The sequence below is a fragment of the Pleurodeles waltl genome, chromosome 10 (genome assembly GCF_031143425.1).
Source record: "Pleurodeles waltl isolate 20211129_DDA chromosome 10, aPleWal1.hap1.20221129, whole genome shotgun sequence".
Taxonomy (NCBI): Eukaryota; Metazoa; Chordata; class Amphibia; order Caudata; family Salamandridae; genus Pleurodeles; species Pleurodeles waltl.
Window position 1 is genome coordinate 406,268,593 of NC_090449.1, and position 24,287 is coordinate 406,292,879.

At 46.6% G+C, this 24,287-nt stretch overlaps 1 protein-coding gene across 2 annotated transcripts in view; it reads left to right on the top strand.

Annotated features, from left to right (window-relative positions):
* LOC138261570 (cyclin-dependent kinase-like 4) overlaps positions 1–21,405 on the top strand; it is a 1,634,859-nt gene extending 1,613,454 nt beyond the window's left edge. For both annotated transcript variants that reach the window (XM_069210648.1, XM_069210646.1), the window contains one exon: positions 20,844–21,405. In XM_069210648.1, the coding sequence (XP_069066749.1) occupies positions 20,844–20,945 (102 nt within the window). In that variant the 3' untranslated portion in view covers positions 20,946–21,405. The remainder of the gene's footprint in view (positions 1–20,843) is intronic.
* The last annotated feature ends 2,882 nt before the right edge of the window (positions 21,406–24,287 follow it).

Here is a 24,287-nt window from a genome sequence, read left to right on the forward strand (position 1 = left end):
CCAACGCTAACATTTTAGGAACTTCATCTTTAATGAGTTTTCCAGCAGTCCTGTGGTCTTGGCCTCCAAGCCTGCTGCTCCTGGTGCCACTCCAGAACTCCGGTTCTGTGTGGATTACCGGCGACTCAATGCGGTCACTAAGACTGACGCGCACCCCATCTCCTGAGCTGATGAGCTCATCAACTGGTTGGGAGCTGCCAAGTACCTAAGTACATTTGATCTTACCTCTGGGTACTGTCAGATCACCCTGACTGATGGGGCTAAGGAGAGGTCTGCATTCTCCACACCAGAAGGGCACTACCAGTTTAGGTTGATGCTCTTTGGGATTAAGAATGCCCCTGCCATCTTTCAGAGGTTGGTCAACCAGGTGTTGGTTGGACTGAATGATTTCAATGCCGCCTACCTGGACGACATTGCTGTGTTCGTTCCACGTGGGAGGAACACTTGCAGCACCTCTGCAAAGTGTTGGAGGCCCTGCAGAAGGCAGGTCTCACTATTAAGGTAAGCAAGTGCCAAATAGGGCAGGGTTCTGTGGTGTACTTGGGACACCAAATGGGGAGTGGCCAGGTGGCACCCCTACAGCCAAAGATTGAAACTATTCTGGCTTGGGAGTACCCCAAGACCCAGACTGAGGTGAGAGCATTTTTAGGTCTCAGTGGATACTATAGGAGGTTTGTCAAGGGGTATGGCACAATTGTTGCTCCCTTGACTGAGTTAACTTCCAAAAAGCAACCCAGAAATTTGATCAGGACTGAGTCTAGCCAGACAGCTATTGATGCCCTGAAGGCTGCCATGTGCACAGCACCTGTGCTGAAGGCACCGGACTATTCCAAGGAATTTGTTGTGCAAAAAGACGCCTCAGAGCATGGTCTTGGAGCAGTGCTCTCACAGCTTAATGAAGAGGGCCTACATCAACCTGTAACTTTCATTAGCAGAAGGTTACTTTCCAGGGAACATAGGTGGAGTGCAATTGAGCGTGAAGCTTTTGTTGTGGTCTGGGCACTGAAGAACCTAAGACCCTACTTGTTTGGGACTTACTTCCGAGTACAGACAGACCACAGGCCCCTCAGATGGTTAATGCAGATGAGGGGTGAGAATCCAAAATTGTTGAGGTGGTCCAACTCCCTACAGGGAATACACATTACGGTGGAACACCACCCTGGCACCATCCACACCAATGCTGATGGACTGTCCAGATTCTTCCACCTTAGTGATGAGAAGTCCCATGTGATTGGGTAGTTGCTCCCAACTTTCCAGCTGGGGGGGACACATATTAGACTTGGCATCATTGACATGGTCTCTCCTAACTTTTTGCCTCTACTTCCCAGGTTGTTTCTGTGTGATGGACTCTGTTTTTGCTGTTTTTGTTTGCTCTGGACACTTTAAACTGATGACCAGTGCTAAAGTGTAAGTGTTCCCTGTATAAATTATATGTGTACATTGGATTATCCATGATTGGCCTATTTGATTTATTAGTAAGTCCCTAGTAAAGTGCCCTAGAGGGGCCCAGGGCCTGTAAATCAAATGCTACTAGTGGGCCTGCAGCACTGGTTGTGCCACCCACATTAGTAGCCCTGTAAACATGTCTCAGACCTGCCACTGCAGTGTCTGTGTGTGCAGTTTTACACTGCCAGTTCGACTTGGCAAGTGTACCCACTTGCCAGGCCTAAACCTTCCATTTTTATACATGTAAGGCACCCCTAAGTTGGCCCTAGGTAGCCCCACGGGCAGGGTACTAAGTATGTTAAAGGTGGGACATGTACTGATGTGTTTTACATGTCCTGACAGTGAAATACTGCCAAATTCGGTTTCCCCTGTTGCAAGGCCTATCTCTCTCATAGGTTAACATGGGGAATGCCTTTACATATCTTTTAAGTGCAGTTTTCCATTAAGAATAGATCGAGATATGAGGTTTGGGGTTTCTGAACTCACAATTTAGAAATACATCTTTTGGTAAAGTTGTTTTTAGATTGTCAGTTTGAAAATGCCGCTTTTAGTAAGTGGGCATTTCCTTGCTTAACCATTCTGTGCCTCTGCCTGCTTGTGGAATCCACGTCTGGGTCAGACTGACTGTTGGGCTGTTGTGAATTCCCTCGACAGTGACACAAAGGGAGCTGGGGTGTAGTCTCCACATCTTGAAGAGTCTCCTTGGCTAGCGCGGAGAGCTAGGAGCCAACACTTACACCTGAATGAGCTGTGCCTTTCCTCGCAAAATGCAGTCTCCAAACCCATGGTGTGTGTCTGGGGCAAGGCAGGATCTTGTGAACAATAGAGACTTTCCTTTGAAGTCTGCCTCCTTCAAAGGCAGAGAGGAGTATAAGTAGTGGACCCCAAACCCTAGATTTTTAGATTATTTCTGGATCAAGACGTACCTCTGCCAAGGAGAAAAGCTGAAGAAGGAGTATTGCCCCTTTACCTATGAGTGTGTTTTGCTGGGTTGGCCTGCAGCTGCTGCTTCTGCCTGAGAGAGGACAAAGACCGGACATTGCTGTGTTTTCCTGCTTGTGAAGTGTCTCCAAGGGATTGGACTGAGCTTGCCTCCTGTTATGAAGTCTCAGGGCCATCAAGACCCTCTCTGCCAGCACTTGGACTCTCTTGCTGAGACTCCTACCCTGCCAAGTGGTGCCTAATCCAGTCCCTGGGCCCCTGAAAGGAGAAGCTGATGGATTAAAAACAGAAATTCACGCAGGAGAAAAATTGACGCATCACCTGCTTCGCGGCTGCCAAAATTGACGCATCACCCACGCAGCGCGGCTCTTCACCTTGCACCGGAATTCCACGTGCATCATCGCTGGGCATCAAAACCACAGTGAACCTGCGCGGACCCGAGGTTGCCTGTCCAGAAATCGACGCATCGCTCTTCTGCGGGAGAGAAAAAAGACATATTGCCTACCCGAACGGAGAAGAAACAATGCACAGCCTCACTTGCGAGTAAGGAATCGAGGCATCGCTGACTAGATCTTCTCTCGCTTCATCAGGGTAAAAAAATAATGGGATGTCACATGCTTTGATGTAATCAGTGGGTAAACCTTTGGATAATATTACTTCCGCTAGCCCTAGTTTTTTGGTGAATCAATGCCAATGGCTTTCTGTGGGGCTGTCTTGATTAATTTACCAAGAGGCCCCTGTGAAAGGTGCTGCCTTGGGCACCTGGTTGCTTTGCCCAAGATTCAAAACGTCTCAGTGTGGTGCCAGAATATACAAGCATCAAAGGCTTTTTAAAAATATTTTTTTCTCGTCTTTTGCAATGTTGTAGGGTCCTGATTTTTGCTCACTCAGCAGAACCAGGTTTCAGACGCATTAGGGGACTCAAGTTGAATAAATAGCTTATTTTGTTTATAAAACCATTAAAAGCAAATACACAATTCACTATCACATAAACTAAAAACAATACATTAGATATGTGTTCAATTCTTATACAACTAAAATCAGTCCATACAAATAAAACAACAATTGGTTAGCCCAACATTTAATAAATAGTGAATTCATATCATTTTAAAATCTCAGGCCCATCTTCCCACATGTAAAACCAACTGCAAGTAGATATTTACTCAAACCATTTAGAATTGTTTCATATGTGAGAATTCTTGGGGTTTCTAGATGTTTCCTAACCACAAGATTTCTAAAGATAGTTTGAATCCACTTCCTCCTATGTTTACCGGTCGCAGTGGGAAAAAACTACATTTGTGCATTATTTTCAAAGCTGCCTAAAGTACATAAAGCTCAATTAGCATCTACTTTAGTATTCTCATATTGCTTTGTAGGAAAGTGCCATCTTGCCTGGCATGTTACCCCCATTTTCAGTGTATGTATGTATGTTTTAGCCCTTGTGTCACTGGGATCCTGCTAGGCAGGACCCCAGTGTTCATAGTATGTGCCCTGTATGTGTTCCCTGTGTGGTGCCTAACAGTATCACTGAGGCTCTGCTAACCAGAACCTCAGTGTTTATGCTCTCTCTGCTTTCTAAATTTGTCACTGCAGGCTAGTGACTACATTTACCAATTCTCATTGGAACACTGGAAAACCCTTATAATTCCCTTGTATATGGTACCTAGGTACCCAGGGTATTGGGGTTCCAGGAGATCCCTATGGGCTGAAGCATTTATTTTGCCACCCATAGGGAGCTCAGGCAATTCTTACACAAGCCTGCCACTGCAGCATGAGTGAAATAACGTCCACGTTATTTCACAGCCATTTTTCACTGCACATAAGTAACTTATAAGTCACCTATATGTCTAACCTTCACTGGGTGAAGGTTGGGTGGCAAGTTACTTAGTGTGTGGGCACCCTGGCACTGGCCAAGGTGCCCCCACATTGTTCAGGGCCAATTCCCCGGACTTTGTGAGTGCGGGGACACCATTACACGCGTGCACTATACGTAGGTCACTACCTATGTATAGCGTCACAATGGTGACACCGAACATGACCATGTAACATTGTCACCCCATTCTGGTATTGGGGGGACAATTCCATGATCCCCCGGGTCTCTAGCACAGAACCCGGATACTGCCAAACTGCCTTTCCGGGGTTTCCACTGCAGCTGCTGCTGCTGCCAACCCCTCAGACAGGATTCTGCCCTCCTGGGGTCTGAGCAGCCCCAGCCAAGGAAGGCAGAACAAAGGATTTTCTCTGAGAGAGGGTGTTACACCCTCTCCCTCTGAAATAGGTGTGAAGGGCTGGGGAGGAGTAGCCTCCCCCAGCCTCTGGAAATGCTTTGATGGGCACAGATGGTGCCCATCTCTGCATAAGCCATTCTACACCGGTTCAGGGATCCCCCAGCCCTGCTCTGGTATGAAACTGGACAAAGGAAAGGGGATTGACCACTCCCCTGACCAGTACCTCCCAGGGGAGGTGCCCAGATCTCCTCCAGTGTGTCCCAGACCTCTGCCATCTTGGAAACAGAGGTGTTGGGGGCACACTGGACTGCTCTGAGTGGCCAGTGCCAGCAGGTGATGTCAGAGACCCCGTCTGATAGGCTTTTACCTCTCTTGGTAGCCAAACCTCCTTTTCTAGCTAGTTAGGGGCTCTCCTCTGGGGAATTCTTCAGATAACAAATGCAAGAGCTCACCAGAGTTCCTATGCACTTCCCTCTTCGACTTCTGCCAAGGATCGACCACTGACTGCTCCAGGACGCCTGCAAAACCGCAACAAAGTAGCAAGACGACTACCAGCAACATTGTGGCGCCTAATCCTGCCGGCTTTCTCGACTGTTTCCTGGTGGTACATGCTCTTGGGGTCATCTGCCTTCACCCTGCACTGGAAGCCAAGAAGAAATCTCCTGTGGGTCGACGGAAACTTCCCCCTGCTAACGCAGGCACCAAAAGACTGCATCACCGGTCCTCTGGGTCCCCTCTCATCCTGACGAGCGTGGTCCCTGGAGCACAGGAACTCTATCCAAGTGACTCCCACAGTCCAGTGATCCTTCAGTCCAAGTTTGGTGGAGGTAAGTCCTTGCCTCCCCACGCTAGACTGCAAACCTGTGTACTGTGTGATTTGCAGCTGCTCCGGCTTCTGTGCACTCCTCCAAGGATTCCTTCGTGCACAGCCTAGCCTGGGTCCCTAGCACTCCGTCCTGCAGTCCTCAATCCTCTGAGTTGGACTCTGACGTCGTGGGACCCTCCTTTGTGACTCTGAGCCAGCTCTGGTTCACAAATCTTCTAAGTGCCTGCTCCGGTACTTCTGCGGGTGCTGCCTGCTTTTGTGGGGGCTCTCTGAGTTGCTGAGCGCCCCCTCTGTCTCCTCCTCCAAGGGCGACATCCTGGTCCTTCCTGGTCTCCAGCAGCACCCAAAAACCTCTACCACGACCCTTGCAGCTAGCAAGTCTTGTTTGCGGAATTTCTGCATGGAAATACTTCTGCAACCTTCAGCACGCCGTGGGACATCTTCCTTCCAAAGGAGAAGTTCCTAGCTCTCTTCGTTGTTGCAGAATCCTAAGCTTCTTCAGCCGGAGGCAGCCTTCTTGCACCTTCATCCGGGGTTTCCTGGGCTCCTGCCTCCCCGGACACTATTGCGACTCTTGGACTTAGTCCCCTTCCTTGCAGGTCCTCAGGTCCAGGAATCCATCTTCAGTGCTTTGCTGGTGTTTGTAGTCCTTGCGGAATCCCCCTATCACGACTATTGTGTCCTTTTGGGGTAGTAGGGGTACTTTACTCCTGCTTTTCAGGGTCTTGGGGTGGGGTATCTTGGACACCCTGACTGTTTTCTTACAGTCCCAGCGACCCTCTACAAGCTCCCATAGGTCTAGGCTCCATTCATGATTCGCATTCCACTTTTGGAGTATATGGTTTGTGTTGCCCCTAGACCTATGTTTGCCTATTGCATCCTACTGTAATTCTACACTGTTTGCATTACTTTTCTTACTCTTACTTACCTGTTTTGGGTTTGTGTACATATAACTTGTGTATATTACTTACCTTCTAACTGAGGGTACTCACTGAGATACTTGTGGCATATCGTCATAAAAATAAAGTACCTTTATTTTTAGTAACTCTGAGTATTGTGTTTTCTTATGATATTGTGCTATATGATATAAGTGGTATAGTAGGAGCTTTGCATGTCTCCTAGTTCAGCCTAAGCTTTGCCATAGCTACCTTCTATCAGCCTAAGCTAGAAACACCTCTATTTTACTAATAAGGGATAATTGGATCTGGCACAGGGTGTAAGTACCACAAGGTACCCACTATAAGCCAGGCCAGCCTCCTACAGGCTTCCATTTCAAAGTGAAAGCTCTTATTTGAAGAGTATCATAACAAAATTTTAAATATAATGTTTTCCCCAGCTCGGTTAAATTGTATTGAGAAACTCTTCAAAACATGGGTTTGGCTTGACAGTAAGAAATTGTGGAGTGAGCCTACCTAGTCTAGAGTTTTGATTTAAAGCCTCTAAACATTCTCCCAGTATATTTGCTTGAATTGGACCTTTGAGTTTGGTGTCAATGTATTGGGTTCCATCTAATAAGTTAGGCCAAGATACTGAACCAAGTCTGGATATATCGAAGCCAGTAGAAGGCTAGGGAGCTATCAAAGTCCATTAATTCCTCAAGGCTGTTACTCAACAGTGGATCAGTTCCCGGGCTGTCCACAATCTCATCCAATAAAGCAATGGTCTCAGGGCTACTAAATGCTCTATTTGTCTGATATTTAAATCCTGATACATAGGTATTAATGGTATTGACATAGGTAACCCCAGTAAACCCCTCAAAAACCTATTTTCAATTAGTATAAGCTGTTTTGAGTCACCTATTCCCTAAAGCTCAGCCCCATTTAAGGCTGCAGCTTGAGCTTTGTGTCTGTACAACTCTAGGGCCGGAGTAACAATTTTAGATTTGGATCTTTGGTATTTGCTAGTAATGGCCCTTGAGTTATGAGCAAACACCCCTTTGGTTTAGTCATATGTGGAAACCATGATAACCTAGAGTCTAGTGTTCCACCAAAATAACTAATATAGGACACATGCTCTAATTTTGGCTCTTGGATTTTAAGGTTTATTATAAAAGTCCTATGAGGTTTAATAGCCATGTACTTTGTTTTGCTGGTGTTTATTTCTAGTCTCCTTGCAGCACAATATGTATTGAACTAATCAAGTAACTGTTGGAGGCCCCTAGATGTCTGTGACTCCCAAAAGGTATCATCTGCAAAAAGTAGCACTGGTACCCCACAAAGCTTTGGGAAATAATGGCTGCATTTGTTTAGATGGTCAACTATATTGTTCATTTAGAGTGAGAACAGGGTGGGTGCAAGTATGCACCCCTGCCTTACTCCCCCTTTGATGGGGATGGGTTCCGTGAAGTTCACCATGCATACCCCATCGCACTAGGGCATAGTTGTCTTTGGTGCAGTCTTATTATTTGTATTAGGAGGTCATCAGGTACACCCTGTCTCTTGAGCATAGCCCATAGAGGGCCTCTTGGGACGAGGTCAGAGGCAGCCCTAAGATCTATAAATGCGATGAGCCTATGCCCCCCTTAGTTTGGTATATTTACACAGGATACATAGGAGCCTGAAGACTTGGTTTATTGTACTTACACAGGTCCTAAACTCTGCCTGATATACTGATGGGATGTTATTATTATCTAGCCAGTCACTCAGTTTCCTTAGCACCTACCTAACATATATTTTCTGTAGTACATCTATAAGGCTAATTGGCCTTTAATTACCTGGTTCCTGATTACTTACTTTTTTGTGGATTGGGATTATTTCCACCCCTTTCCATGTGCAGGGAACCGGCGTTCCCGAGGCCACTGCATTACTAATTAAATATATAGGGCCCATACATCTTTAGCATGTGTACATAGGTCTCCTGGGATTTTATCCAGGGCGGGGGCTTTGCCTGGTTTAAGAGTATCTGTGGCCTCCAGCATTTCATCTATGCTGAATGATTTTTTAAGGACTGCCTCTGCACAATTGCTAGAACCACCATGAAATTCTAGGCTATCCTCGGTTGGCTCAGAGTACAGATCTATAAAGAGATGGTACAGAGTGTTGGGATCCAAATAATACTCAGTCCGAGTTTGTATATCTCTGCTTCCATGGGCAGTTATCTTCCGCAGTGTAAAAGCATCCTTGCATTTCGCCGCTTCGAGCATGTCGTCCCACTGCCTTTCTTCCTAATCACTTTCAGCTCTATGTAGAACTTTGTTTTATAGTTAGCCCTGGCCTCTCGCACGACTATTACATTCTACTATTTAAGGCTTTAAGTAGTGACTTCTTAGGTACTTAAACACTCCTTCGAGTACCAGGGATTACAGAAAGAATCTCTTATCAGCCAGTTGCTTTTCTTTGCAAACTGCGGGCTTAGTGAAATGCGGCCTAAAGGCAGTGACAAAGGAGAGATGGACTTCCAGTACTGAGGTATCAGATGAGTTCCGATTAGCATAAGGACTCACTACGTCTGAAAATATTTTATAAATGTTGGTCAAGGTTCTAGGTTATTCAGAATGGCGGGCCATTTTACTGCCCTGCAATTTTTGCCAATTAACGGTTGTATGGATACTCTGTTCCTGCCAGATGGTCGCATTTCTGGAAGGCTCCTTGTCATCGTTAAACATAACTGGAAATGGTCGCTGTCTTCTCTTGTGTCTATTTTAAAGGCCATTATCCTAACCCTTGAGATTGTGCTGTGTAACCTATCCTAGATTGAACATTACCCCTTTTAAAAGTAAGTAGATTGTCATTATCGGAGTTCATTCTGCCATTACATGCTCTCAGGCCATGTTTTAATGTAAAATGTACCAATTGCATAGCAGCAACTGTGCACAGTACCAGTGGATCTGCTCTTAATTGTGGAATAGCTCTTACCATGTCCTCGTCTTCCATAACAGAACCTAAGCCAGGTATTGGCTCATTGTAGGAGGCTGGCCTGGCTTGTAGTGGGTACCAAGGGGTACTTACACTCTGTACCAGGTCCAGTTATCCCTTATTAGTGTAGAAGAGGTGTTTCTGGCAGCTTAGGCTGATAGAAGGTAGCTATAGAAGAGCAGCTTAGGCTGAACTAGGAGACATGCAAAGCTCCTACTATACCACTGGTGTCATATGCACAATATTATAAGAAAACACAATACACAGATATACTAAAAATAAAGGTACTTTATTTTTATGACAATATGCCAAAAGTATCTCAGTGAGTACCCTCAGTATGGGGATGCCAAATATACACAAGATATATGTACACAATACCAAAAATATGCAGTAATAGCAAAAGGAAGTAATGCAAGCAAAGTAAAGTTACAGTAGATTACAATAGGAGCACATAGGTATAGGGGCAACACAAACCATATACTCCAAAAGTGGAATGCGAACCACGAATGGACCCCCAACCTATGTGAGCTTGTAGAGGGTCGCTGGGACTGTAAGAAAACAGTGAGGGTTAGAAAAATAGCCCACCCCAAGACCCTGTAAGGTAGGTGTAAAGTGCACCTACGACCCCCAGAGAGCACAGAAGTCGTGATAGGGGGATTCTGCAAGGAAGACCAACACCAGCAATGCAACAACAGTGGATTTCCGGACCTGAGTACCTGTAAGACGAGGGGACCAAGTCCAAGAGTCGCGACAGTGTCGAGAGTGGGCAGATGCCCAGGAAATGCAAGCTGAGTGTGCAAGGAAGCTGCCACCGGATGGAAGAAGCTTTGTATTCTGCAAGAACGAAGAGGACTAGGAACTTCCCCTTTGGAGGATGGATGTCCCACGTCGTGAAGAAGCTTGCAGAGGTGTTTCCATGCAGAAAGACCGCAAACAAGCCTTGCTAGTTGCAAGGGTCGCGGTTAGGGTTTTTGGATGCTGCTGTGGCCCAGGAGGGACCAGGATGTCGCCACTTGGATGAGAAAACAGAGGGGGGCACCCAGCAAGTCAGGGAGCCCTCACAGAAGTAGGCAGCACCCGCAGAAGTACCGGAACAGGCACTTGGAAGAGGAGTAAACCGGAGTCCACCCGAAGTCAGAAAAGGGAGTCCCACGACGCCGGAGGACAACTCAGAAGGTTGTGCACTGCAGGTTGGAATGTCGGGTACCCAGGCTTGGCTGTGCACAAAGGAAATCCTGGAAGAGTGCACAGGAGTCGGAGCAGCTGCAAATCACGCGGTACCCAGCAATGCAGTCTAGCGTGGGGAGGCAAGGACTTACCTCCACCAAACTTGGACTGAAGAGTCACTAGACTGTGCGAGTCACTTGGACAGAGTTGCTGAGTTCCAGGGACCACGCTCGTCGTGCTGAGAGGGGACCCAGAGGACTGGTGATTCATTCTTTTGTTGCCTGCGGTTGCAGGGGGAAGGTTCCGTCGACCCACTGGAGATTTCTTCAGAGCTCCTGGTGCAAGAAGGAGGCAGGCTACCCCCCAGAGCATGCACCACCACGAAACAGTCGAGAAAGCCGGCAGGATGAAGCAATACAAAGTTGCAGTAGTCGTCTTTGCTACTTTGTTGCGGTTTTGCAGGCGTCCAGAGCAGTCAGCGGTCGATCGTTTGGCAGAAGGTGAAAAGGGAGATGCAGAGGAACTCTGATGAGCTCTTGCATTCAGTATCCGAAGAATTCCCCAAAGCAGAGACCCTAAATAGCCAGAAAAGGAGGTTTGGCTACCTAGGAAGGAGGATAGGCTAGTAACACAGGTGAGAGCCTATCAGAAGGAGTCTCTGACGTCACCTGCTGGCCCTGGCCACTCAGAGCAGTCCAGTGTGCCAGCACACCTCTGAATCCAAGATGGCAGAGGTCTGGGGCACGCTGGAGGAGCTCTGGGCACCTCCCCTGGGAGGTGCAGGTCAGGGGAGTGGTCATTCCCCTTTCCTTTGTCCAGTTTTGCGCCACACAGGGCTGGGGGATCTCTGAACCGGTGTAGAATGGCTTATGTAGAGATGGGCACCATCTGTGCCCATCAAAGTATTTCCAGAGGCTGGGGGAGGCTACTCCTCCCCAGCCCTGACACCTTTTTCCAAAGGGAGAGGGTGTAACACCCTCTCTCTGATGAAATCCTTTGTTCTGCCTTCCTGGGCCAGTCCTGGCTGGACCCCAGGATGGCAGAAACCTGTCTGAGGGGTTGGCAGTACCAGCAGCTGCAGTGAAACCCCAGGAAAGGTAGTTTGGCAGTACCCGGGTCTGGGCTAGAGACTCTGGGATCATGGAATTGTCTCCCCAATGCCAGAATGGCATTGGGGTGACAATTCCATGATCTTACACATGTTACATGGCCATGTTCGGAGTTACCATTGTGACGCTATACATAGTGCACGTGTGACATGGTGAAGGTTAGACATATAGGTGACTTATAAGTTACTTAAGTGCAGTGGTAAATGGCTGTGAAATAACGTGGACGTTATTTTACTCAGGCTGCAGTGGCAGGCCTGTGTAAGAATTGTCAGAGCTCCCTATGGGTGGCAAAAGAAATGCTGCAGCCCATAGGGATATCCTGGGACCCCAATACCCTGGGTACCTCAGTACCATATACTAGGGAATTATAAGGGTGTTCCACTATGCCAATGTGAATTGGTGAAATTGGTCACTAGCCTGTTAGTGACAATTTGGAAAGCAGAGAGAGCATAACCACTGAGGTTCTGGTTAGCAGAGCCTCAGTGAGACAGTTAGTCATCACACAGGGAACACATACAAGGCACACTTATGAGCACTGGGGCCCTGGCTGGCAGGGTCTCAGTGACACATACACTAAAACAACATATATACAGTGAAATATGGGGGTAACATGCCAGGCAAGATGGTACTTTCCTACACTCATACGTACAATTGAAATCACAACCTATAATAACTGTCTTTATGCACTATGGTTTTGAGTGTGTTATCTAGTATTTCCACAATCCTTGACTCCTGGTTGCTCCTTTGCGGCCTTAAATACACATTAAACACGTGTAGTGCAGCCTTACTGTATGTAGTTAATTTTACTCCCAGGATGTCAAACGAACCAATGGGGTGCACGGTAACTGTAACATTTAATGAACTTTTTAACCAAAGGTCTACTTCCCTGAGGGTCTTCCACTCGGCGAGGGAATTGCATTCATATGATATGTTTTGTATCCCAACTTACATGGTGGGTCCACTAGCCAGGTCTCTTTAAAAAGGCAGAGGTGAAACCTGTTGATGTATTTGTGCCAATCAGGGTCCTTTAACTTGTCTTAATCGTGCCACATTCCAGGAGACTAGACATATGGGTTCTGAATCAGGTGTTATTAAAGTAGTTGGTTTAGCCTGATCTCTTAAGTCTGTGTCATAGCTGGTTATGGGCTTTCCTCTTGCTTCCTTCTATGGCTCCTGAGGTATAATCCTATCTATACTTGTATCTCGAATTTCCTCCAGCATTTGGGCCTGCTCACCCGGTATTTTCCTAGTATCTGTACCAATTGGCGCAGGATAATTCAGTCAATACACTGCCTTAAGATTTATCGTATATTGGTTGTGCCTTCGTTGGCTAAGCAGATCATGCTGATTCCTGTGGGTTATGCAGCTTAAACCACATTGTAGGTATTATAAGTGGGCTAGATCTTAGGTCAATGGCGATCAGTCCATCTACTAATGCTTTGTCACTAACCATTAAGGCAACAGTGTCATTCCTCCCATTCCTCCTAGCTAGCCTTTCTGCTCTCAAAATGTCAGAATGGACAGCCGGCAAACACTAACGCTTATGTCTAATCCATTAAATGATCTTATTTTTAAGAGAACCCCCATTTACCCAACTATTTTGGCCTAACTCTGGAACATTTGTTAAAAACAATTTGTGTTCCCTTGTTGTATTTGAGCATTCCTTAGATTTTTGCATGCCATTACAATGTTGTTGTTGCCTGTGCTCAACCCTGTTTTGTGGGTGTTGTATGTTTCTACCTCCCATTTGTTGTGTGAATGGCATTTGATAGTGTGGAGCCTTGCAGGGAGCGTTTGATGCATGGTAGTCTTCCTTATCTATTGATCTCGTCTGTGCCATGTTATCTCTAATCAGCGGGATGCCAGGTACTACATTGTGATTCCTCTGCCAAGGGGATGAACTACTAGAGATATGGTTTGTCTGGTCTAGAACAGCCCTTAACTTACGATGGCTATTTGGAGGACCTTGGGTGGGATGGTTTAAACGTAATGTCACTTGGACCTTTTAAGTGCACCATTGAATTTTTAACAAGATGTTTTAAATCTGCAATCTCACTTGTTAAGGTGTAAATTTTTGCAGTTAATTCCCTCACATCTTCATGTGTGCGCCAGCAGACTGACATTTTTGAGGGTTGCATTAGCTCCCTTCCCTCTTGGGGCTCTTCTCTTACTAAGGGATCTTGAAATGTTGAGCTGAGACCTTTCGAATTTGCCTCAATGCCATTAGTTGACTCTCTTATTGCCAAAGGAGTATATCTATTTGGGCAAGTAATGCCCAGGGTCAGCTCCCCCCTCCTCCTCCTCATGTATTTCTGGGGGTCTTGGATTCTCTATTGGATAGTGAGCTGGATGAGTGAATTAGAGCTGTTTTGTCAGTGACTGTTGTGGGCAAAGTCTGGGGACCCCGTTCCTCCACACCATGAACTGGTGCAGATTTTTGGTGTGTTTCGATTTTCTGCTGTGTGCCCACCCTTCTTTGTGTAAAAAGCAGTAATTTTCCAACTAGATGTCTTGGCTGATTTAGCCTTTTCGCTTAACATTGACCGGACCTCTTCTATTAGATCAGCTATATCTGCCATTGTGCAGTTATTCCCTGCGTTCCTCGCTATTTTTGGGGTCTTTCCTTTTCCGGTGGTGCCTCAGTTTTTTGTGCTTCCCCATTCTTTCGCTCAAATCACTTCCACACTGTTCCCCCCTCAAGGTGGGAAGCGCAGAATATCAGATAAAGCAAACGGGAGCTGCACTGTTCCCAAAGTGCTCCTCCACCAGGCCAAGATTACAGATCCCTCATTAAGATATATTCTGCCCACACCAGCTATACAAGCCCTGAGACCAAAAGCGAAATCAAGAGGAGAAAGAGGAGAAAATTAAGCAGAATCTGGAAATATACGATGACGCCTTTAACAAAGTGCTGCGTCTGCCACACTCTAGAGCCCCTGCAGTGCATCCCAAATTATTCCTGATGCAATACTCCGGTTAGCCTTCTCGGAGTAAACTTCCTTCTCCCGCCTGTGCCTAATATGTAATCCTGTGTTTTGTGCCGTCAAGCCCTCAACAATACTAATTCAGTTTCTTCCCTTTGTCAGTGAGAATGTCAGCACGAAAATCAGTGAGTAAGTCAGCACACTGGAAGATAAATCAATAAATTAACGAGAGCAAGATCCCTCCCCTCATTCCCCTATAGCTTCTCAAACAGTCTACAGGCAATCTACAAAGGAACGGACGATAATCCACCAGTATTTAAATCCAAGTACTAACTACAGTACCTGGGTGGGGGGGGAAGTGGTGTTCGCGAGTGAGCCAACAGGCTCCCGATCACTGCATCCGAGGGCCCCCAAGATTTAGCCAAAAGAGAGGTGGCCCAGCTCAGCCTCCTCTGGGCTTCAACAGACTTGGACGGGCCTGTGTTTGGCCTGGGCTCCGCGCACGTCCCGTGCTGTGGGAGGTAGAAAAGTATGCAGCGTGGGTGAATCAGGTTTGGGCCCCTCCTCCTGGCAACAACAGTCTATTAGGACAGTGAGTCGCTTAGCACTGCAGTTCCATGAACGTCCCGCGTTGCTAGAGGTATAAAGGTGCTGTAAATGCACCGTACGGGGAATCAGGTACAGGCTCTTCCTCCTGGCAACAACAGTGACAGTGAGTCCTCCCACAGCGCAGCTCCCTGAATGGTCTGTGGACTGAAGTTAACCTGAAGGACTTTTGTAGTCGGTATAGTGTCGGACCAGTGACATAACTGATCGCGGGCACTACCATTGATTAATCGTTGTTAGCAGGGGAGGTCAGCCCTCCTCCCCTTGGAAGTGTGTGTAATGTATCTGGCCCATCAGTCACATAAGGCGAAGTGATAAAATAAAAGAGGGCCAGCAGGCGAGGCATTCACGCGCTAGTAGAGAGAGAACAACCTGCTGTCTGGCCTGTGTACACTTCAATACGGTCTCCAGTGTTAATTAATGTGCGCACGCTGCCGCGCTCCACGACAAGGTGTAAAAACACCATATTGGCGACAAGGAGCCAGGAAACGCTAACCTGCCATCACCATGCCATGGCGGCCACATACCTTCGGCGGTGCTCTTGCCACGTGCGTGTCTGTGCACCGTCACCTCTCTCCAGCTATCGCCCTACATCTGCAGACTCTGCGGCAATGGCCGCCATCTTGATTCCTCATCAACTTCGACTGGCCTCGCACCAACATGTGCTCTCGTGCACAAGTTCACCTTGAGGGCCCCCGCCTCAGTCGTCCTGCCAGCTGCTGTGGCGGAGCCAGTCTTCCTACATGCGCTACCCCACGACCATGCAGATGCCTCCAGGCCAAAGCCTAGTTCTACATAGGGAGATTCCACACTCTGCCACAGCAGTTAACAAAAAAAAATATTAAATTAAAGACATTGATCTCAGAAACAGGAAGCTTTGTGAGTGGCACACAAGTCCTACACTGAACTACACAGGCAAAATTTGGAAGTCAAGGCACAACTGGTATCATTCCCTCACCACTGCAGCAGATGTACATCCTACGAGGGTAAGGCAGTATGCACTCCATTTCACACACTGGGGTAAACCTGCATGAAGCGCAGCTCACACTGATCCAACATGTTCACCATCCCGCCAATCAAGCCTTTTGTCGTCCGCACAGGCGCCAAGATGGAAAGACTGGGTCAAAAGAGTACTACTCTTTTTTGAGGCCACCAAAGTTGAGAACACACAGAAGAGGGCCATGATTTTACACCTAGAGGGAAAAGATATCTACAAAATCTCAAAAAATCTTGCAGAGGCCACCCCCAAAACACACCTGACCCTGATAGCAGCCCTCAACATGCATTTTGAACCCATGGCTAACACAGACTATGAACGGTTCATATTTCGGCAGGCCAGGCAACAAGCTGAAAGATCTATTGATTCATTTTATATGAGGCTTAAGGAACTAGCCAGCACTTGTGGGTTCGCAGACGACACTGAAGAGATTAGAGGCCAATTAATCCAGGGATATGCGTAGGCGAAGCTGCGAGAAAGGATCCTCGAAGAGTCTGTGAGATATCTACCCGACATCCTCACAATGGGCCGCACCAAGGAAATATCAAAGGCCCAAGAATCCCGTATGGAGGCTGCGCTCCAAAGACCAGTGAAGGAAGAACCGATCAATGCAGTGATGCAGTCCCCCAACAAAGCACGACCCAGAAATACTCGCCCACCACCAAGACAATGTGGGTACTGTGGAGAACCATCACACCAACCCATTGACTGCCAAGTGCGAGGGAAAAAGTGCGTGGGCTGTGGGAAGCTCAATCACTATGTGAAAGTGTGCAGATCGAACAGAAAACGCCACCGACAACGCCGCCACAAGCAGGTCCGAAAGGGGCAGTGACATGGACGACGCTGAGGAACATGTAATTCACTCCATGTTCACTGTAAGGGCTGCTGTTTAATCTTCAAAAAGACTACCACGATGCCATATAAAAGTAGGCAAGTACTTGACCCTTGCCATAGTTGCCACAGGAGCATCCATAAATATATTGGCGTTGAAAATGTACCACCAGATGGTTCCTGCCCCTGACTTAAAGACAGCAAAAGTGAAAGTATACACATATGGCCAGAGCACACTGCTGGCCCTAAAAGGCAGTTTCCAGACATCCATTACCTATGGACCACGGTCTGTTGACGCTCAAGTGTATGTGGCGGAAGAAGGACATGGGATGTTGTTAGGGTGGCAGTCGGCCAAAACGCTAGGGGTTGTCACATTCGCATTTGGAGTGCACTAAGAATCAGTTGCAGACATCCTCTATCAGTTCCAAAATGTATTTGATGGTAAGGGCTGCTTGCGATACAAAGAAATACAGCTACACATAGATGAGACCGTACAACCAGTAGCACTCCGGCACCGGTGCATTGCATTCCACCTCAGATCACAAGTGGAGAAAGAGTTGAGCAAACATTGAGCGGGTCACTGGGCACACGCCGTGGGTATCTCCGATCGTAGTCGTGCAGAAGCCCAAGCAACCAGGGAAGGTGCGTATCTGCATGGACAAGCGCCTTCTCAACATCGCCATCAAGCGCAAAAGACATTTGACCCCCACGATTGATGATTTGATCGGCAAACTGAGCGGAGCATGTTGGTTCTCCAAACTTTACCTGCGCTCAGGATATCACCAACTAGTTGTTCCAGTCACGTTATATCCCCACATTCTCAACACATGTAGGACTGAGATGCTACAAGCAACTGAATTTCAGCATATCCAGTGCTGCCGAAGTCTTTCAAAACGTTATCCACGAGCTCCTAGCAGACCTTCCTGGAACTATTAATGTCAGTGACGACATACTAGTACACGCTGCAACCATCCCGGAGCATCATGCCAGGCTCAAAAACATTTTACAATGGATCAAGGAATCTGTTTTAACCCTCCACCGCTGAAAGTGTGAGTTCCTCACAAAGGTATGTGTTCTCAGCAGATGGCGTAGCACCAGATCCAGAAAAAGTGCAAGACATCAAAAATGCACCTCCCCCACAACTGTAACCAAAGTCTGCAGCTTCCTGGGGATGGTAAACCATTGTGGCCATTTCATTAACGATCTCTTGGCATTGACTCAGCCCCTCAGGAGTTTGACGAAAACATCAGAACCCTGGGTCTGGGGACCTAATCAACAAGCAGCATTTGAAGCACCAAGGAGCCCTCTCCAGTGACACCATCCTTTGTATTTTGACCCCGAAAGGGAAACAACATTTTTTGTTGACACCGATCCAAGGGCTTTGGGAATGGTACTGCTCCAGAGGCAGGATAACCATGAGTGGTTAACAGTAGCATTTGCAAGCAGGTCATTGATCGACACCGAACAAAGGTACTCGCAGATTGAAAAAGAGGCAATTGCAGTACACTGGGGTTGCAAGCATTTCCACCTCTTTGTATATGGCCAACCCTTCATAGAGACCACTGACCACAAAACCCTCCTCCCACTGTTCAATGGGACCGCTTCAAAGCCACCTCCGCAAATAGAAAAATAGCTTCTCCAGCTACAGGATTACCAGTGTCGTCTAGAATACTTTGCTGGCTCTGACAACCTGGCTGACTACTTGTCTTGCCACCCACGAGCCACCACAGTGAAGAGATACATGAGGCTCAAGAGGTAGAGGAATATGTGAGATACATATCTGACATGTCCAGGCTGCTACCTGTTTCAACACCAGCTATAATTCGGCCACGGCACAAGATGACTGCCTCCAGAAAGCCTTGCAGCCCATCTGATTAAACCAGTAGCATGCTGTGATGAAACAGCTGCTGGCACTTACTCTTGAATCCAAGCGAGTAATGGAGAGCCTGTTTCACGTCAGGAACGAGCTGTCAATTGATCCCAATGGGTGTCTGCTGACAGGCCACCGGTTGGTCATTCCATCCTCCCTCACCGACTGTGTGGTTCAGCTGGCCCACAATGGACACCAAGGGATGGTGAAAACGAAGAGTCGATTACGGACAAATGTCTGGTCCCTCTGATGGACGAGAAGGTTGAGGAACTTGTATGATCCTGTGAATGGTGCCAAGCCTCAGGGGAGCCCAACAGACCAGTCCCAATAGAAACGGAACCAGGACCACGAAAGCTGTGGGTTTTTGGCCTGCCTCCATTTTGGGAGTCTCCCTGATGGCAGACATGCTAGTGATCGATGACTACTCTAAATATCCTGAAGTAGAGGTCTTCTCAGCTTTAACGGCTGATGTCGTAATACCCAAAATTAAAAAAAATCCTGCCACTCATGGCCTAATTTCTGAAATAAAAACGTATAATGGCCCTCCTTTCCAGAGCCATGAACTAGCATCTTATTTTGAGACAACAGTTATCTGACGGAAGAAGATCACACCAAGATGGCCCCAGGCAAACAGGGAAGTCGAACGATTTATACGAATCGCCTCTGCCAGCGGGCAGTCTATTGAATACGCAATTTACTCCTTCCTGCAAAGCTAGACAGACTCCTCATTCCACCACTGGTCAAGCACCCAGTCGCATCTCCTTGGATAGGGCGGTTGTTGACTCTATACCGCATCATTGTCAGTAAAGACCCCTAACCATAGATAAACTCCAGGTGCACCGGCGCGACTCAACGTAAACCAGAAGGCTAGTCGCCGGCGGCGTGCTGAAGTCTCAGACTTACGCGTGGGAGATGCTGTACTCCTCAATGATCAATCTCCAGGGAGCAAGTTTGACCCACCGTTCGACAGTAGTCCTTGGACCCTTGTGCGCCGTCGTGGATCCATGGTTGTGGCTCAACAAGTGATGTCCACCGTCACCAGGAACATTTCCATGTTCAAGAGGTTTTACCCTCAGCATCTCCCCATCAGGGATGAACCTAGTGTTCTGGTACCTTACAATGACCAGAAATCATTGCCGGACTCCAACTGTCGCCTGCCAACACCCTCTTCCTCCACTGTGCAAGCTTTTGACCCCGTCAAGGGAGCTCAATACCTGTCAGTGGTCAAGAGTAAGACGCCGTTACTGACAGATCCCCACGCACCAAGTACACCCTGTGAGGTGATCCTGCTCCATCTCAGAAGCTGAGAGATTACCTGATGTAAGATGATAGACTGGAATGTTCTCGTAATGTTGTATTCATTTTTCCTGTTTTGTTTTAATTTTGGGAGGAATGTAGTGTCGGTGACGTAACTGCTCATGGGCACTACCATTAATTAATCGTTGTTAGCAGGGGAGGTCAGCCCTCCTCCCCTCAGAAGTGTGTGTAATGTATCTGGCCCATCAGTCACATGAGGCTAAGTGATAAAATAAACGAGGGCCAGCAGGTGGGGCATTCACGTGCTAGCAGCGAGAGAGCAACCTGCCGGCTGGCCTGTGTACACCTCAATGCGGTCTCCAGTGTTAATTTAATGCACGCACGCTGCCGCTCTCCACGACACAGTGTAAAAACACCACTGTTAGAAAATGTTGATATTTCATGTGCTTTAGAGTTGACATATAAGCATCCTCTTGCTTGCATCATTCCTGTTCTTTCCTCTTACCGGAATGGTGTTTGTATCCAGGGGAGAGTAATCCAGCCATCCTATGCCATGAAGATTTTTGACAAAAGACTTGTAAATGCCATAATAGTAAATAGTCAAGATCACGGAATATGTTATAAAGTTGTTATTCTCAGAAACAACCAGTGGTTCAGTCTTTGTCTCCATGGCCTGTAATGTCAGACGTGGAACCCCGGTCAAACGTCCATGTTTTATTTATGTTATTGCTGATAATAGGATGTTGTTGCAAACGTGTATTTACCATGTGTTTCCCTGTATCCTAGAATCAGCTATTGCCGCAGCTTCCGGGAAACACCACCTCTCCAGCACCTGAAGGGAAGAAGCCAGTCCGCCAGCAGAAGTTCGATCACCTCCCAAACATTTAGGGAGCACATGCTGCATCAAGTCGTGACTTATGAAGGCATTCCTGAAGCTTCAGTCAGACGTGTCCTAAATTTCATGTACTGATCATGCGCAGTCCAGAGACAAAACAATCCTTATTGAATACGACAACCGAATCATTTATGGGAATATTATTTTTTTAAATGTAAGACCCACTTCAGCTTGGAACTGTGGTCCTTCGCTGTACATCATCAGTTTAGAACCACTTAAAAACTAACAACAAAATTCGCATTGGATGCAGTTCTGCAAAAATGGACAACTGAATGCGGTGTCTTAAGAAACATGTACCATAGAGCTTCAACAAAGGGCCCGCTAAGTGGGTGAAAAGGGGGGCAGTGTGCAACACATACATGTAATGTCTAAACTTCAAATGAAAAGAGAAATTTTGTTGAAGACGCATTCGGATATGCTCAAAAATAAATTACCAACGTGAGTCCGAAATTACTTAGGCTTCTGCTAGTAGTTGTTCCTAATTAAGCTTGTGTTTGTCACAGTCCACCACCTCTCTTCTTTTAAGTAAAGTCTTCAACCAGAGGTGTCGAACTTTAAATGTTTCACAATCATTGTTCTGACCCCAATTATCAGTCACAGAATCTTTTGAAGGACATTTCGAAATCTTCAGAAAGAGGATGTCATTATTTCAAAGATGTATATTGAGTGTACATCAAAAAAATCTGTGCCCAGGTTTATCAAACTTTCAAGCAACGCAGTAAGACACCTTGCTGTGCTACATGAAAGGTAGATGGCAGAAATTAGACATGTTTAACATTATATGGCACATTACTGTCCTTTCCTTGCGCACAATTTGTTGCCTTGCATCATGATGCCAGGACGCCTGCGCTGCAGGCAGGATTGTTTTTGTGCAGGACTGCACACCTTCCTGCACAAAAACAATCAACTGAAGCAGAATGCAGTACATGTAGGAAAAACGAGGAGAAATAAAAATATTTCTCCTCATTATGCCCTCCTTGGGAAGGTGTAAGATTTTATGATTTTCCAGGTCTATCACTAATGGTAAGTTGAGGAGTGTGCCAAAATCCATGGATGGATGCGTGGGAACACCCACACTTCACTCATGGAAGCTCTCCCTGGTGCAGAGTAATGGAAGGCAATGACTTACGCTGCGTTGCATTACTCTAGATTTACCAAGCACTGCAGGGCCACAAAAAGAGGCCTTATGTTGCTTGGTAAATCTGACTTTAGTGTTGCATTGCCCCATTCTACCTTTCACCCTATTACCCTGACTGACTACACCCCCATTCTACAATCGTACAACTTTATATGTGCCTCCCCAAACCCATGCGCCCCTTAACTGTTAAACCCATTGTTTTTCTCCAGTCCCCATCTATTCTACTGTTTGACTTCTGTCTACTCTGTGTAGCTTTCAATGGCAGGGTTATACCATCTCTCCTTCAGCTCTGACTTGCTTCTGTCTCACCAAATTTCCCAGCATCTTTGTTCTGTTCGTCAGGGATCTGCTCCCATTCATCAGTGCAACCACTTGTTTGCCCAGGCTGAAATAACTTGGGGTGTGATGTAGCTGTCGGTAAGTTAGCTCCTCCAATTTTTCCACAGTGTTCCCTGTTTTCTGACCTAGGTTGGTCACCCTTTCATTTAACTTCGCAAATTTTATGTCAAGTCAGGCAACTGACGTCTTTGTCCAGCCAAGTGCGGCAAATAGTGGCACTTCTTAGGGCTTTACTGGATCCACAAGAGAGTGGTTCCTTGCTTATTGGTTACTCTTGATCCCTCTGGAGTTCAAAAATAAAATCAGAGTTTACCACTTTCGCCTCACTGTAATAAGTTGTTGTATCACACTTCTACCTTTCAACAGATCTCTGACTGAGATGTTAAGCTGGAGGTTCTAATTGTGCTGTGGAACTGTGGTGGTCTAGTGTATTCTCTAGCCTTATGCATAGCATCTCTACTTGCCTTAGTAATTGCTGCCCTAAAGCCTGTCATTCTACAAACTGCCTAAATCTAAGTTGGCCACCTCCATCTGTAGTCCATCTTTTGTGTTGTTTGCCTTAACTTTCTTGTGGCTGCCACAGTTATTGCCCTGAATCAAGGTCTAGTAATAAGCCAGCTGAAATCGCTGTGTTGCCAGCTATGGAGAGCTACCATATCCCTTCCTTGCTCTTTGGCCAGCAGGGCAATCTGATATTGCAGTTATGCTTCAGTGTCCCCGACAAAAAAGCTGGGTCATGCTGTCTGTCCCAACGCTCCGTTCTTTCATCAACATGATGGGAGGTCCCCTTTCATGTCTTAGACTCACCGGAATAAGGGCTGTGCTTAGCTTGAGTTATTGGTACTTCTCATAGAGCATGAGATCCAGCAGCTAACAACAGTCTCTAAGCCTTGATGGAGCTCTCCACTTATGTCTTTTTGTGCACTCATATGAGTGCCTTCAATCAGACAGCATTTTAGATGCATAAGGTGTGTTGCATTAATATAGCAATGGCTTCTGCCCCACAGTATGGACTTGGCTTTGAAGAACCAAGAACTCTCAGTACATTACTTTGACAATGTTACTCAGTCAGTCAGTCAAGGTAACTTTATTTGCTACATTTCTGTAGCTTAAAAGCACAGATAAAACAACGAGCATTCATTCGTCCTTCATACTCAATAAGGGGTACCCATGCCCCTGCTGATAAAGGTTAAGAACTACACCATTCCAACTAAGTACATCATTACACTAAAATACAATAAAATACTGTACATTAGAATTTGAATTACAATACATTGCCATCAAAAATACCCTGGTACACTTTTTACATGATGATTATGGCAGTGCCCTAAATAACCTTTTGGTGCAGCTTAACCTAGTGAGGGTGAATGAACTTATGGATTCACCAGTTGTTCATGCCCCTACTTTTATGGGTGTGGATCGCTCATCCACTATTGATTATATTCTAAGCACAGAGCCCTTAGGCACTCTGGTGGCTCATTTTCAGTCTGAATTTACAGGTTTCATTAATCATGCTAAGATGTGTTGCAGGTTGACGTTGGAGAGTGTGACCAAGTCCCGTCCCAGTGTGGGGTTTAGAACAATTTTAGCAAAGAAAAATGGGTTCACCATTAAGTGGGATAAGGTGGGCAAGGTAAATTTTCTCTGTACTGTTCTTCATGATAAACACACTGAGGTGGCTTTATGTCTGGATCTGGAAGCTGAGTCTTTGCAAATCATGGTGGCCTTTTCGGACATCACGGCGAGTGTAAGGCAAGTCCTGACAGGAGAAACCTGCCTGGCAAAGTCACATCCCTGGGGTTGCTTTGACTCAGCTGGCATCAAAACCCTTGCAAAGCTACATATGGCCTTATGCACT